The sequence below is a fragment of the Haliotis cracherodii genome, unplaced genomic scaffold, assembly GCF_022045235.1.
Source record: "Haliotis cracherodii isolate W230 unplaced genomic scaffold, xgHalCrac1.p SCAF_4, whole genome shotgun sequence".
Classification (NCBI taxonomy): Eukaryota; Metazoa; Mollusca; class Gastropoda; order Lepetellida; family Haliotidae; genus Haliotis; species Haliotis cracherodii.
This window is the reverse complement of record NW_027266297.1, coordinates 20,003,883-20,021,511: the sequence shown is the minus strand read 5'-3', so window position 1 is coordinate 20,021,511 and position 17,629 is coordinate 20,003,883. Positions and strand designations below refer to the sequence as shown.

The following is a 17,629-nucleotide window of genomic DNA, read 5'->3' as shown; positions in this document are numbered from 1 at the left end:
ATCTTGAAAGAAAAGTACCTTATTTTCTTGAGTATAGTGCGCACCCATGTATAATGCGCACCACCCTCTAGCGGGTTCAGTCTTTTGGAAAAAATATTCAAATACCAAGCGCAGAAAAAATATTACACCATAGAATCTACCCCTTCAGCGAAGTCCGGAATTTGAGATAAAAAAAATCACCAGACATGTTGATTTACCGTTTAAATAGTATTTATTGTTCTGCTAGGCATTGTTTTATATCCAGGGATTAAGATTACCTTGTGTATTTTCTCGTAAACTAAGCCAGAAACAGCAATCAGCTGTACACACGTTTTCTTGGAATCGACCGGTGATTCGGTCAAGACACACTCAATGATATAACCTTCAAGGATTTTCAATGCAAGGATCGGCACAAATTGTATCTGAAACTATTTTTTTTATCAGGAATAATAGTATCATTAGTTAAGCTTACACTAATCATGAGACTATGGGGACCATTACTCACCTGGATATTTTAGAAGCGTTTTTTTTAAGATGGCGGTTGCTAGATTCTTGAGTTATGATACATATGTTTATTGTGAGGCTGGCTAGAGAGTACTGAGTGAAGGCTGTACCTGGACATCCGAGCTGAAGCAGGCCGGTCCAGCGTGAGCTGTGAACAGGTCCAGGTGGTACGACCGAATTGTCATGTGCAGCTCAATTGATATGAGTCTGTAACACACACCAGGACATCATGTACAGATTACTTACTCAGTTGATAGGAGACGGCAATAGACACAAATCTGAACAAGTCTGTGAGTCTGACTATCTGATTCCGTTAGTCGCCTCATATAACAAGCATAGTCACCTTGTGTTGATCATTATATATATATATACAGGTTATATTAAGCAACAGTTTTATTGTTCGGTATATTGGGGATATAGACCGTAACATCACATGGTCCACTGTGGATATAGACCGTAACATCACATGGTCCACTGTGGATATAGACCGTAACATCACATGGTCCACTGTGGATATAGACCATAACATCACATGGTACACTGTGGATATAGACCATAAAATCACATAGACATTGTGGATATAGACCATAACATCACATGGTACACTGTGGATATAGACCATAACATCACATGGTACACTGTGGATATAGACCATAACATCACATGGAACACTGTGGATATAGACCATAACATCACATGGTACAATGTTGATATAGACTGTAAAATCACATGGTACACTGTGGATATTGATGTAACATCACATGGTACACTGCATTTTGTTTGTTTGTTTGTTTGTTTGTTTGTTGTTTAACACCTCAGTCAGCAATATTCCAGCCATATGACAGCGGTCTGCATATATATTTGAGTCTGGACCAGACAATTCAATGATTGATTCATGAGCATCAATCTACACAACTGGGATATGATGGCATCAGCAAGACTGACCATCCGATCCTGTTAGTCGCCTCTTACGTCAAGCATAGTTGCCAAGCATGGGTTGCTGAAAACCTATTCTAAACCAGATCTTCATGGGTCTGGTTCACTGTGGATATCGACCATAACATCATCACATGAGACACTGATATATAGTCTGCATCAAGGTGTGATACAGAGGCATGAGGAGATGCACAGTACCTGTCAAACTGTAATGAAGCATTCCTTGCCTTCAGCAGCTCTTCAATATCACAGCTATAAGATGCTGTCTCGTCCTTAATTTGCTCCGGACACACCAGCTCCAAACAAGCTGCAACAACCAGGAGAAATTGCTACTAAAAACTTTGTAGAAAAACACCTGACTAATTTGACTCATAAACCTCCAGTGACGTCATCCTAGTGTTCTCCAATCAGTTTAAATCTCAAAGACATGATCATGATGATTATATTAAATATCCTGGGGATTTTGTATTCACATCCGGGGATGTTGTAACATGGGAATGTCACTCCCTTGAGATTTATGTTGCATTTGAACACAATGCAGACAAGGAAATGTGAGGAATGATGTAAAATCAAATGGCAAGGTTTTCTTATACTTCAGTGGATTGAACTTGCATCCTTTGTATCTGTAGCCTAGTGAGTTAACCTTTTGGCTACAGAAACGCTGATAAATCATAATACCTTCAAGAATATCTTTTTCAAGTACATGTATGCCAGGAAGTGATATTTTAGATTTAAGCCAGTTTGCCGAAGTTCATGAAAAGTATGTATGAAACATCAAATTGTAAATAAATGTTGTTTCTGATGGTTTTTGAGGTTCTGTAGTTAGCTAAAACACTTCCCCTCGGGTTTTTATAAGATTTAAAACCCTCAGATTCTGGTTTTAAATCTCATAAAATAACTCGGGCGTGTTAAATTTCACATTTAAAACCCTCATCCTGGGCATACAAAACTCATAAATACCCTCAGACATATTTTATCCTTCACATCAATATACTCACAGTATAACACGTTAGGATCAATGATGAATGTGTTGTTATCAAAGATCTTGCCCTCGGTGTATGTACTACGGCAGAACTTCATTGGTGCGATTGTACCATTATCATCTTTTCGTAATTGAAATGAACCAATGGCTATGTCAGGAAGTTTATAATACTGAAAAATAATGAAAGACCATTAACATGTGTAAAAAGTTATTCATAACTGTCAAAAGTCAAACTGTTTATTTGTTTGTTGTTTAACACCGTACTCAGCAAATATTCCAGCTATATGACAGCGGTCTGTAAATAATCCAGTCTGGACCAGACATTCCTGTGATTGACATCATGAGCATCAATCGAACAATTGGGATCGATGAAATGCATGAACTAAGTCAGCAGGCCTGACCACCTGATCCCGTTAGTCGCCTTTTAAGACAGGCAAAGGCGTCGATTTTGCATCAAATATAAGGTCACCATGGTTAAACAGAAGGTAAAAATTAAGTAAAAGTAAAAACAGACATTTTGCACATCTAAGCCTAAAAAATCCATTAACCAATTAGGTTGATCCAGAGGCACAAGTATCATGATTGACATTAACCAAGAATCATAATTTGTCCCTTGTTGGGTTATTGGGAAGGATTCTTAATGGACTCTGAACCTCCATGTTTATTCCTCTCTGGTGAAGGCAACAACATGTGGGGTTGACAAGGAACATTGATATTTTCAAAATTCTTAAAGAAAAAGAGAAACATTGATCGAACTGCAAGCCCAAAAGAGAATCACTGCATGACTGAATCATTAACATGAATGTAATTGTTATCATCACTGTCATGGCAACATACAGATACAACTTTCCTGTCCATGTCTTTACTCAAGTCACAAAGCTTTGTTTCAAAAACATGAACCACAAACATTAGTGCACAGCTTCACAAACACTGTATACTTTATTTGTTGTTGGAACAGTGCCCATGGTGCCACCCTGGGACACTCCAGTACTACTGAAAGTAAAATATACCACTCAATGTATGATAGGAATATTATGAGCGGCCAGTGGGGACAAAATATGACTGACTACTTGGAGGTGTTGTCATGCAAACAGTATTTGTTATTGCCAAGGATCTGACAATTACTGTTTCTGTTAAATACAACTACACAGAATGCACATTCCAATAACTTGGGTTTTGTAAAATATTTACAAAAATCTTTATCCTTATGACAGGCTCAGTGGTATAGAAAGATCCAAGCAAATGCTGCAGAAGGTATTTCTCATTACCTGTTCCATGGCATTGTTGATGTGCTCCAGTAGATTCTTGCGCATGTATAAGGCATACTGGCCAGTTGCTGGGGGATACGGCAGGGTCTCATAGCTGGGGTTCCAGTCTTTCATCAAAATGTGTTTCAAGGCAATTTGATTCCGCTCAAAATATTGCACAATACTTGACCTTTGCTGGCCAAATATCACCAGCTGGAAGAGAGAGTTTTCTCGTCAACATCAAGGAGACTTGGCAAGCTTTGTGGATTGTGTTGTTGAACTACTGGATGGGGTGGAGCACTACAGAGGGCAAGTGCAGGGGTGCACACCCACCCTTTTTTCAGACATCTCAAGTGCCAACCTATGTCCGTCTCTCCATGTGTCATTGTACACTTTGAAACTTGGGTATTGTCAACCCACCCTCCCCAAATCCACTGCACACCTTTTCAAAATCATGGATACACCTATATTAGAGCAGTGTCTGTTAGAAGTTTAATTCCACTCAGTCAGGGAGGCTGGCGACTCACAGATGTAACGAGCCCGCCTTGAAAGTTGCAGCCCCACTAGAGTAAGCTATACACAACAACATAATCATAGCAATAATATAGCTTTATGCATTGGCATTCGCAACTTCCAAACATAGTCGTTTATGGTCAGAAATCATATATGTTTGTCGGAATATTTAGCTCACTAGTACTGAGAATTTGGAACCTCGACATTAATTGACTGTTTAGAATGTTCACCTGACATAACTTCCTGTGGTTGTGTCCTCAGATCAACAGTGTAAAAGATCAGATTATCATGATTATAATGCGATTGTACTGAAGCTGTGGTGGATGTGTTCGTCGAACAAAGAAAGTGACTCTGCATTGTTGGAAGGGAAAGGCACTCTATCATACTATTGCAACATTACTGGAACAGCCAACAAGCGCCCAATAGTTCCCAAAGCAGAGAGGGTAAACAGTCAAGAAATTCATGAAAACATTCACTGTCCATGGAAAATAATACTAGCCTAAAAATATGTAGTAGATCATAAAATATAACTGTGGCTTGAGACCCTATTACCATACATTTACGTATCTTGTAAATACCTGTAATGTTTTTTACCAAAACATGACCCTGATATTTCTATAATGGGACAGAGTATTGCAGTGCACCCAAGGACTGTCAGATTGTTACATCCATACTAATAGACAGTCACTTTGTTCTTGTGTTGTTTGTTGTTTGAAGCCGCAATCAGCCATATTCAAGCTACATGACGGCGGGCTGTAAATAGTCAAGTCTGTACCAGACATTCCAGTGATTGACATAAGAAACATTGATCTACGCATTTGAGATATGATTACACGCAACCAACCAAGACATCAATCCTGACCCCTCTGATCCATTTAGTTGCCTCTTAGGACAATCATAGGCTGCTGGGACCTATATTGTTACCCAGAATCCCTACGGGTAGCCTTGTGGTTAAAGTGTCCGCTTGTCACGCCAAAGACCCATGTTCGATTCCCGACATGGGCACAATGTGTGAAGCCCATTTCTTGTGTCCCCGCCGTGATATTGCTGGAATATTGCTAAAGGCGGCTTAAAACTATACTCACTCACTACGCGTTACAAATAATTCAAGTTGGATGGAAGACAAGGCGATGTACATACCTGAACTGTGACCAGAATGATCTTGAGTATTTGCAGAGATAGTTTCCAGGGCCACTGGCGTTTAGCTCGGAACTTGCTGCAGGGATCCATGAAGAACACCTTCAGCTTCCTCCTGAGTCGGTCCTCCATGCCGGGCGTGTACAGGGACGGAATCCGGTTGACAGGTGCTGCTTTAGGCAGCTCAGCCTTGTCGTCGTCGCCAATGTTGTCGTCATCATCATGCTGATGGTTGATGCTGCCATGTACTGATGCACTCTCTATGTTAGCCATGCTCTCCAGCTCTGTCACAACACAAAACAACAGAGAAAGTGAGTGGTTGGGTGGGTGCGTGCCTGGGTGCTGTGCGTGCCTGCGTGCATGCATGAGTGAGTGAGTGACAAAATCAGTAAATGCTAATTGAAGGAAGATCGTTTCAATCTATACTACTCAAAAGAAGACCTGCTTAAGAACACCTGATTCTTTCATGACAGATTACCTATACTAATATGAAAGAATTGGGTGTTCTTTAACTTCTTTTGAATAGTTTATACTCTTCTAACAGTAGGGGATACATGGAAATAACTTTAACTTTCCAAACTTGTAAGAGACATTAGTTTCTAGTAATAGTTGTATGATAATAATGAATGAACTAGGAACACATTACAACCGGTAGTGAAGTATGACAGTAGACGTGAATATGTCCAACGATGTTGAAGGACGATAGGAGTAAGATGGGAAATTTCAAAGTTGATGTTTTTGGATCAGTAGTATGTAATACCTCCACAATTTTTCAAAAGTTCATTCACTCAAAGAGGCATGGTGAGTACGAATCTCTAAATGGCGATTTTGGGGAGTCTGTCCCACTTTTCTTGCAGCGCCTGGCAAAGTTCAGTTCTCCCTATCATGTTCAAGATGTGTTCAATGTGGATAAAGGTCAGGGTTCATGGCTGGCCATGGCATTCTACAGATGTTGTGCTGCTGGAGATGAGCATTGATGATTCGTGCAATCTTAGCGCGGGTGTTGTCGTTCTGAAAGACAAAACGTCGACCCACACGCCTTGCAACCAGGACAACAAAGGGTGTCAGCATGTTGTACCAGCAGTACTGTCCAGTGACCCTTCCTTGCAAAATATGAAGTAGGGGCGCTCAGTAATAGTGCTGCCACTCTACATCTTAAACAATCCAACGCAAAATCGATCATGAGGTTTCAGGCTAACACTGGCTTGAATCATGTGGAAACTAGTGACCAGCGATGATTACATGAGTGTCAACGTTGTGCATGGCATAACACATGGCCACCGAGACGGAGAGCTGCAGGTAGACAATTTCTAACCGTCTGATTTGTAACTAGTACTCCAGTAGCCTGATGAAAGTTTGCAGCAATTTTATTCGCTGTTTGAGCTCGATTTCGCAGTGCCTGGTTTTGGATCAATTGATCCTGGTTTCGGATCAATCGATCCTGTACTCTTGTTGTTAACCAGGGATGTCCTGAACAGTACCTGTTCCATAGCCTGCTATTCACAGACTGTGAAACACTGAACATTTGGCCACTCCATGCTGAACTTCTGCCAGATTCCAGCATGACAATAGCCTACAGACGTGCCATGTGTTGCAGACACAATATTGCTAGTTTATACACAATGAATGAAATCATGTAAATCATAACAATATGATCAGCAGAATGAATAAGATTGAGAAATATAATGATCCACGTGTCGACCTTTCTTCAAAGTGAAATCAGACTTGAAACCCTACATACATGTGTGGCACTACTGCGTGAGGGATGTCCAAACTATAGGATGTGATTTGGTGTTAAGCTTTACGACATAAACGTTCTTGCAGAGGATATTTGTCATCAACACTTATCTTTGTTTAAATACTTGGCATGAACATTAATATTTCATGATCCCCTACTGTTTGTTAAGAGTATATATATATGAGGATAAAATGTCCATTGTATGTAATCTGGCATCAAACAAGGAACTATTAACCAGGGAACAGGAACTACTCCTTTCAATTTCATCCTGTTCAGGAAGTACAACACTTACTGATCTATTCTCATGATTCATTTGTTTGCATGAGGTTATATGAATATAAGGATGTATTACAACATGTATAAAGCTGAATGTTTAATGTCAGCCACTTTCACTTGTTATTGTGTCTGTTTCTTCTTACTCAATCATGTCCATACCAGCAGCAGTAGCATAGGCTGACATTTGTTAACAAGAAAATATACATGGTATTCTTAATTCAACTTCCACATATAACACAAAGCCTAGCAGAACTGTAAATACAATTTAAATGGTGATATCATGTACTGATATTTTATCTCAAATTTCACATTTTTATCATCCAATTTAAGTTTGTTATCATCTGAATTCCCTGATGGTATCAGCCACACAGCAAGACACGGCGGGTAACGTCAAACAAAAAGCCACAAAAGGAAGTTGACCTTGGCAGGATGTTGAGTCACTTCAAGGACATCCCCACTGGACAACCTCCAAGTATCACCATTTTTCTTATCCCACGGGCAAATCTATAAATGACTTTATAGACACAGAGGCCTGCTCAATGGAGTATGTCAAATTTTATGAAACTATTCATTTGGTTCAATAATTAGGAAAAGGGCCATTACTAGCAAATTTCGACATTAAGTTGGTTTTTAGAATTATACCAGTTCATCCATCTGATTTTGAGCTACTAGGCATAATTAGGCATAAGGTGAGTTCTATTTTGATTAAATGCATACCATTTGGCTGCTCCAAATCTAGCGCCATATTTGAAACATTTAGTACCTTCTTGCAATGGTGCATGCAATCCCAAGGTGCCACATTATTCACTACCTGGATGACTTCATAACAGGGGGCACAGAGGGCACCAGCCACTGCTAAGACAACCTCAAGGGATGCGTAAATACACTGGAACAGTTTGGGGACCCTATTGCTCACGACAAGACTGTCTACAAGGCCCCACTACACAACAGACTTTCTTAGGGTTGGAGATTGACACCAATGCAAAGCAGATCAGAATCCCAGAGTATAAGATCAAGGAGGTAACAGGGGAAATCCAAGACATCCTGTCGACAGGTAACACAAAGGTCCCTTATAGTGCCCTTAAGTACCTCATAGGCAAGCGTGCAGGGCTATACCAATGGCAAAGGCCTTCACTCGTAGACTAGTGGAACTTCTAAGCAAAGGTAGGCAACCATTTCACCACATGAGGACTACCAACTGGGTCAAGGAAGGCTTAGATATGTGGTTAACATTTTTCACCAGTCATAATGGCATTTCAGTGTTTCAGGATCAATTGTGGGTAGACTGCAATATTCTTTAGCTGTTTACAGATGCAGCCAGTCGGGCTAGCTTTGGGACCTACCTGCAATGCAAATGGTTTAGCAGCAGTTGGCAAACCAGTGGGTACTGATGGAACTACACACGACTTGTCACTACTGGAGCTGCTCCCACTAACACTTGCCATCCAACTTATGGGGCAACTAGCACACAAAATGGTCCTCTTCTACTTTGACAACCAAGCCGTGGTCGCAATAATGTACAAATAGTCTACCAAGGCCCCAGTAGTGATGAACCTACTCCGCCACCTAATCCTGCAGTGCCTCTGGTACAATATTCTTCTAAAAGCAAAGTTTGTTTTTACCACTGCTAACACTATTGCCAATGCTCTCTCGAGGTTGCTGTTCAAATGCTTGTGGATGGCAGCACAAGACAGGGACCAGAACCCCACACCTATCCTGAGCAACATGTGGCTGATCTGAGCCAAGAGGCTGGAAGACTCCTTCAACAATTTCTGTCTGTGAATACATGGTCAACAGGCATCAATGCCTTACAACAGTTCCGGTCCACACATCAGCTACAGGAGGTGTGGCCTGTCCTGCAGGATCAGTTGGTTGGTTGGTTTGTTGTTAAACGCCGCATTCCGCAATATTCCAACTATATGACTGCAGTCTTTAAATAATCGAGTCTGGACCAGAAAATCCATTGATTGATATCATGAGCATCGATCCACGCAATTGGGATCGATGACATGCATCAACCAAGTCAGCGAGTCTGACCACCCGATCCCGTTAGTCGCCTTTTACGACAAGCAAAGTCACCTTTTACGGCAAGCATGGGTTGCTGAAGACCTATTCTACCCCGGAATCTTCACAGGGCCCTGCAGGATCAGGTTGTAAACTTTATTGCTTATCTGTCAGTCACTCAACACTCCCCTAACACAGTCAAAACTTACATTGCAGCGCTGTCTTCACAGCATAAATTCCGTTAGCTCACTCACCAGGAAATGGTTTGTACAATCGGTGAGACCACGGAATGTATGGTATTTGCCATGTATCGGTAGCATTTCTTGTATATAAATATGCTACCAGGGCCAGGAAGCAGTAGCTGCCCTATGCCAGCAGCAGCTGCTGCTAATTGCCATTGGCAATGTCAGCTTTTCATGTACTTTACCATGTTAACTAGCAGCTTAGTAGCCTCCTAGCACCTGCATACCCTTGGGCCATTTAATCCATGCCCATGTCGTGTTGTTATTATGGGCCTGTGCCTCAATTTTGGCATATCACGGGATAATAAATGAAATTTTGAACAAAGTCCATATATACAATGTCATGACGGGGATAACTACAAATAGGCTTCACACATTGTACCCATGTGGGGAATCGAACCCGGATCTTAGGCGCGACGATTGAATACTTTAACCACAAGGCTTCTCCACCGCCCCTAATCAGATAGTGTAATAACAGGATTAAACTGTGTAATTCAGCAATGATTTGTTGACATGGTATTTCCGGTGTTACGTGCTCACAGTAATGTCTTTAGTTGTGATGGGGAAAAACATCAAAACTAATTGTGGTGTGTCTAATGGATAAAAATGTGTGCACTATACTTAAGAAAATATTGTGTATTTTTTAAAAAAGTGACCCTTGGTGTTATTCTTATATAATTTTATTCATACATGAACGTCCACCAGTAACTGTCAAAAATGAGGTGGGCGTGACCAAAACAATAACGTCTGATTGGCAAAAAATATATTCTGGATCCTTGCTCTCGAGCGTGATACAATCTGTGGTAAGTTATCCTGGTTAGAAACCTCACATATTTATCATAACAAAATAAAGATTAATAATACGCTGGGTGATTGAGGATGCTGAGAAAACCAGTGGATTGTTAGTATGCCTGGTAAGCTCTGGAAAGCAGGGGAGTACAAGTCCAGTGTATGGGGAGATACAGGTACTGTTACCTGTCTTTATGGCATTAGGTGATGAAATGATGCCATCAGATACACAAGTCTCAAGTAGCGCTGTCCACTGACTGTCACAAGGCATGCAGAATGAGGTCAGACTGAATCCCTACTAGCATGACTACAAAGTGGGACGAAGTTTTAACTGAAGGCACATGTCAGGAAGATGTATAGACTGTGACCCTGCTGTGACCCAGCTCTGTGATCATGTGACTGTCATGCAACACACAATTTGACCTACAGTCTCGGTGTGGACTGACAGATAGCAACCCAACACTTTATCAGAGTGGTAATAATCTGACACTGCTGGACTGCTGGGTGTTATTATGACTACTGATTAGCATGATAGTGCCTATTAATTCAGGATATCATGAACATCTGACTATTTGAATAAAAAAATTATGATTTGCATTTAACATGGACACTGAGGTCTTTAATAACACCACGGACTTAAATAGGTCCCTGATAACACACACTAAAATCCTAATCCTATACTCTTAGTCTTACAAGAAGCAATAAATCGCTGGGAACCTATATTCTTAACTGGGATCCCCTTATGATAAGTATAATGACATCAGAAGGGTTTTGTTTATCTATTTGCTTGTTGATTAACTCAGCAATATTCCAACTATATGACGGCGGTCTGTAAAAAAATCGGGTCTGGACCAGACAATCCAGTGATTGATATCATGAGCTTCGATAACATACAGCAACCAAGTCAGCGAGCGTGACCACCCGATCCCGTTAGTCGCCTTTTACGACAAGCAGAGTCGCCTTTTGCAACAAGCATGGGTTGCCGAAGACCTATTCCACCCCAAATGTTTGACCTCATATCACTAAATATGCATACTTACAACATGGTTCTTAAAATAATGGCAGCAAACTAGGTTTCATGACCAGTTGATTGATGATTGTGATTTATGAAGAAGAGTCTGGACCACACAAGCCAGTGATTGATATCATGTGCATCGATCAACGTAATTGGGATACACTGACATACATCAACCAAGTCAGTGAGCCTGACCAACCGATCCCGTTAGTCGCCTCTTAAGACAAGCATGGCCTGGGTTGCTGCAGAACGATTCTAACCCAGATCTTCACAGGTTTGGGGCGGAAGTACATGCACAACATGCACAATGTGACAGGAAGATTGCATTTCTAAGACATGCGAGCAAAGGAAATAGAAACAAGAAGAGTTTCCATTTGTAACTTATAATCATAAAGATATTTCAATGAGTTCAAAACAAATATTTGTTATATTTGTGGTTCCCTGTCAACACCATGGTGTGCTCCAAGCCTACACGTCCTCTTGTGGCAAATATCAAAATCCTTGGTTGTTCAATTTTTGTAATAATGACCCAAAAGTCGGCACTAACTTGCAAATGATGTCCACTATTTCATTTGCTAGTATTTAGAGCAAGAAAACTCACACATAGCAACTATCCAGAATTTAATACTTTACGGCATACTTAATCATCTACATACTCAATCATTGTTAATCACAAATGCTTTACCAAAATTAAACAAGAAAAAGGGAAAAAGGGTAAAACAGACGATAAAATATGAAGGCGCAATCGTCCCATAACCAAAAATATCTGCCACTAGAGGTATTCCCCTTACTGGGGTTAAAAACATGTAACCAGTGTTTGACACCCTGTGCAATTTCAAGGATAGGGATGGCATCCAGTCTGTCTTGGGGTTTATTGGGTGGTCTTCCTACTTGCCCAGCATCTATTGTTATAAGTACAAATTCATGATAAAGGAATTCTCCATTATCTGTTTGTTTGTTTGTTATTTAACGCCGCACTCAGCAATATTCCAACTATATGACGGCGGTCTGTAAATAATCCAGTCTGGACCAGACAATCCAGTGATTAATATCATGAGCATCGATCCACACAATTGGGATCGATGACATCCATCAGCCAAGTCAGCGAGCATGACCACCCGATCCCGTTAGTCGCCTTTTACGACAAGCAAGTTGAAGAAAAATTCTACCCCGGAATCCTCTCGGGTAGAATTCTCCATTAGAGGATAGGTTAAGGATCTGAGTGAGTTAGTGTGGTTTTACACCACTTTCAGCAATATCCCAGCAATATGAAATGGGCTTCACACACTGCACATGTACGTGTGGGGAACTGAATCAGGGCTTTCTGTGAGACAAGCCACAATGCAAACCAAACAAATGGTAAATGAACAAAATGAATGAAACTTTCTGTAACATTTTGAAACCTATCATAAAAATGCAAGAAATTCATCGTCTGATATGAAATTTCATCATGTCCATTTTGCATTACAGAATAGGGGTCTGCCATAGTGAGATAAAAATTAGTATTCATCATAGTTCTTAGCTTAGGATGTGTCATTGTAGTTTACTCCAAGCCACCTGTATAATGTTACTCGGATTAACATTATCATTCACTATTATCATTTGGTTGTGGCTACTTCATGAAAGGGGGTAATACCACGTACAGTGCACTCATTACCCACAAAGTTCTCAGGTGAGGTGAAATGGGTTTAACATTGCGTTCAAGATTATTGCACTTAAATAGCAATGAGCATGCGTGCATCTGCTCGAACTAGTCCGGACTAATGCCGATTTTACAGCAGTAGAAACAAACTACTAGTCCACTAGTCCTTATGATGATAACATATAGCAAAACCCTTGAAAATGGCAAATTTCTACCAGTCCTTATGATACCTTAACTATTGGGCAGTTTAGCAAGGACAACAGGACTAGTTCCAATTTCTAACGCTGTTTTATAGTGACACCATGCCACAGTTTCACATTAATAGCCCACTCAGAGTCAGACACAGAAAACTGATTTCAAGCCTGACTCTTTTGGTATGACAGGGCTAGGGATCGAACCCCCAACCTTCCGCTCTCCGGGCAGACGTTCTACCATTAGACCACGAAGGTGGTGAGGATCTGAGACATTCATAGGTTTCTTAATTGTGGACATCTGCTTATTATTTGTAGGATGACACTAACCAAATGAGATACCATTTCACTAACATTTACTAGCCTTTACAAAGTTCTGGGAAACTGGTGGCAAAGTGCTCCATGTCTAAGATTGAAAGATTTGTTGTGCAGGGTAACATCCCTCAGGGGTGTCATGATGATCAGACTCTATTCCAATTATCTTGAGTTTGAATCCCAGATTCACCCTGACAATGATCTTTGGTTTGTCGGCACCATATCCGTGCTAAGATGTTTCACCAAAGTTGTAAACATCTACAGCTGATCTAAGGCCTGCTTCCCTTCAGGCTTTCTTCCCACATTAAGCTAACACACTGTGACATAAGTGAAATATTGTTCAAGTGGTATAAACTGCAACTCATTCAGTGAGTCACTACAAAGATCCACAAGACTAAGGCTATTGGAACAGCATAGCTGTCATAATCTGCACTCCAGCTGAAAACTATGTTCAGCAGAACTTATTAATCTTACACTTTCATCCCATGTTCTTTTCCCTGTTGACTGTTTACTAAGCACAATACTTCATCGCTTGATCAAATACAGGAATCATTGCGGTATGTAATGGTATATACCTTAACCTTTTTATGATAGTTTCTGGAATGTCTTTGAAGTTGAATTACCCCTTCCTCCACAATGGATTAGAAAAGAACCAATTTGTTTAGATGAAGTCCCATGACCCAACCTTAGTCGTATGCATACTGAGTATGCCTAATCCCAAACGGGAAGTATTGTAAAGCAAAAAATAGCCATAGCGCGATAATATAGAGTTGCCAGCCCTTGAGTCACTAATGACAGTTACTTTGTTCACAAAACTTGGTCTAGAAAATCAGGCAACAATGCAGTTTACCGGATGAAGTTTCGCCCGCTACCAGCAGCTCAATTACTGCCTTATATAGCACAACCGCACTGTCTCACTATACCATTACTGTGACTACTGCTTGAATGCACTCGCACTTGTCTCAGAGAGTGACACACCTCGGCGATCCAACACCCCTTATCGATCTTAGGGAGCTGACATGACCTGGCGATCCAAGAACCCTTTTCGATCTTAGGGAGCTGACACACCTTGGCAATCCAATACCCCTATTCGATCTTAGGGAGCTGACACGCCTTGGCGATCCGAGAACCCTTTTCGATCTTAGGGAGCTGACACACCTTGGCGATCCAAGAACCCTTTTCGATCTTAGGGAGCTGACACACCTTGGCGATCCAACACCCTTTTTCGATTTTAGGGAGCTAACACGCCTTGGCGATCCAAGAACCCTTTTTCAACCTTAGGGCTAGCTTGGTTAGGGCTAGGATTAGCCATAAATGTTAACCTTTTCACAGTGTTTCCAATAATCCCATGAGGGTAATCATATTAGCAGTCTGTTTTTGATGCTTTTCATCGCTCCATTGGTTACTTATTTTGATGGCCAATGATTGTTTACTTAATTGCGCATGCATATTGATGAGGTGCTAATGACCCGTTAATCGAGCAATGATAACATGTGACAGTGCTCTTGGTCCAGTAGGAGAGCATCGTAATGCACTAGTCAAGCCGGTAAGCCGGTGAAGCGCGTTCAAATCCCACACGCTAACTGAATCGGAAAAAGTATGCACCTGTAAAGTGCACTTCTCCCGAAAATCAGCATCGATCAATCCTAATTGATGTGTCAGAAAATTCGAACAAGAACAATAAATATTTCACGTATGATATATTTAATATGTTAGTAAGTGTGCGCTATTACGATCCATTATAAATTAACTAACTATATCATGTATATAGCGTACATGTCAATACGCTGATACTCATGGGATGAGGGTAACCTGTAACTCTCTAATCCCGCCTTCAACAGGGAGCACAACACAGAAAAGAGCGTGACAAGTACCGTACTTGTTCCCATGTACTGTACTCACCATTTCGCTGACCCAGATTCAGCGAGGCTGATTTGACTCTTTGTCTTGACCTGTCGTGGTGGTGGTGGGCATGGCGGTGATGATGATCCGAGGAAGAATCCTTTTCCCTTCCGCCTTCTTGAGTGGAACCTGTGTGGCTGTGACTATGTGGTCGTCTGCCATATGGGCTCGGAGATCTGTTCCTCATCTGCTGCATATTTGATGGATTCATCTTTTAGATGTTATTGCGACAACTGGCTCTGCTGCTGTTAGCTTACTACTTACTTGCTCACAAGGAGCTGTCAAGTCGAAATCAAAACAAACTCACGCGCTTCCTGCCTAACGGTTTACGTCTGTCGTAAAGACAAAGTGTACATTTCCTTTAAATTTTCTTCACTTTGATTACCTTTGTCCTTGGAGGTGGATTCTAATCGTGAAACTTACAATGTGATTTGTTTATACCATTAAACAAATCACATACTCAAAAATGGCGAACAACACATGGATTTGCGACTTGCCATCATTTGACTTTAAAAAAGTACTAAATTCATATAGCAATTTCTTACGGAAAGGAACATCCCTGCAAATGCCTAATTTGCACAAGAAACCAGTCACACATTTTTCAAACATAAATCTGTGAAGTGAAAATATCTCGTACGTTTAAATATATCATCTAGTCCGAAATCCCATCAAAATTATTAAGATTCACTGCAAACCCTATAAAATAAACTGTTCGGAAATAAATCACACTGATGCCATTGTATTGTTTTCTGGAGAAAGTATTAATGCCTTAAGCAGGTATATGAAGTTTCCTGTAGTCTAATGTAATGCAACAAAGAAACATTATGTAATGTAATTACTGAATAGATAGCTTCTTCAACGAAATAGATAAATTTTGAAAAAAAGACCAATTCTTTGGATATCTACATAGCCTTTAGTCTGTATTAAATAATTAGTACTGCAAAATATATCAAATATAAGGTTAAGGCTTTAGAAGCTTTTAGTTAAGTGTAAATTCGAGATAAAAACAATTTTTAACAAATCATACAACTAATGTCAGTGTATGTACATGATTGTGTGATGTTTATAGTTTTTCAACTAATATCCATTTCTAACTTTAGAATCAACCTATGCAACACGCTGCAGTGACAAGCGGTTTTCGTAAGAAGTGGATGAAGTGTTGATAGAAAATACAAAAGAATGGCAGGGCAACCAGCCAGCCAAGATGAACACGGTGTGACTTCTATTTTTGACTCAGTTGACCATTTTCTTCTCACACGTCCGTTTTCTTATGTTGTCCTTGAAACAATAGCTACTACGCAAATGTGATCATGAGATGTCTGCAACGCAGGAAAGTAATTTGGTCCAAGACAAGATAGAGTTGGACCTTGAGTTCATGTCTTCGGGATAATAAAGATGATATCGAGGCCTTTATTGTCAAACCTATCAGAATGCTTAACACATGGATGTTATCATGTGTATACAAGCAAGGATATTCTTGTCAACACATCTATGATCTTATTATTCTCAACCCCTCTCCTCACACAATCAGGCCCACAACAACAAAATCCGTGGGATAAATATTATTTCTTGCTCGGAGAAGGAGCCAGATATTGTATGATTATTACACAGATAACCTTTCTCTTACAGATGGATCTTAGTGCTTCTGTCATGACTAGTAATAAACATGATAAATACGTGTATAAGAGTTGCACTCTTAGCCCACAACAATGAGGAAATTGTTTAATGTCTCCTGTTCCACCATGTTGTCCGCTAAGTAATCTTAACGCTAATACTCTCTCTTAGAGCATAACTCTCATACTTTAACACAGACTTGTTACATTTCTACATGTATGGTTGTTTAACAATCATGATGAAATAGAGAATGTCTTCCTGTTACTTCTTACATTAATCTTATACATATTTCCCTTCTTTTTTTTCAAAGTTGATAGTGGGTGATTCTACCAAATGTGGCAATATTAACACATGCTTTCATCAGAAATTGGGTTGCTAAATATATTTGTTTTGGCATAATTGTTGTAACCTAATATTATGTTACTGAATGTTTACATGAATATGTTTTGCAGCAAGGTTAGCACGATATTAATTAAAAACAACATGAGCATGATAAGAGGTCCACATAAATGTCATCCAAAAAACATATCTGATTAATACCATAAATATTAATTAGTTAGAATTAATCTCAGAATTATTTCTACTGTAAGTTGCAGTCAGGTT

General features: G+C 40.2%; 2 protein-coding genes across 2 annotated transcripts in view; one reads left to right on the top strand and one right to left on the bottom strand.

Annotated features, from left to right (window-relative positions):
* LOC139478956 (mucolipin-3-like) overlaps positions 1-15,715 on the bottom strand; it is a 37,830-nt gene extending 22,115 nt beyond the window's left edge. Inside the window, exons 1-6 of the mRNA XM_071261674.1 lie at positions 15,413-15,715; positions 5,302-5,582; positions 3,670-3,861; positions 2,418-2,571; positions 1,618-1,726; positions 594-690 (exon numbers count right to left, since the gene is read on the bottom strand). Coding sequence (XP_071117775.1) covers positions 594-690; positions 1,618-1,726; positions 2,418-2,571; positions 3,670-3,861; positions 5,302-5,582; positions 15,413-15,623 — 1,044 coding nt within the window. The 5' untranslated portion in view covers positions 15,624-15,715. The remainder of the gene's footprint in view (positions 1-593; positions 691-1,617; positions 1,727-2,417; positions 2,572-3,669; positions 3,862-5,301; positions 5,583-15,412) is intronic.
* An 827-nt stretch (positions 15,716-16,542) lies between these two features.
* Positions 16,543-17,629, top strand: part of LOC139478957 (proteasome adapter and scaffold protein ECM29-like) — a 55,024-nt gene continuing 53,937 nt past the window's right edge. Inside the window, exon 1 of the mRNA XM_071261675.1 lies at positions 16,543-16,625. Within this exon, the coding sequence (XP_071117776.1) occupies positions 16,592-16,625 (34 nt within the window). The 5' untranslated portion in view covers positions 16,543-16,591. The remainder of the gene's footprint in view (positions 16,626-17,629) is intronic.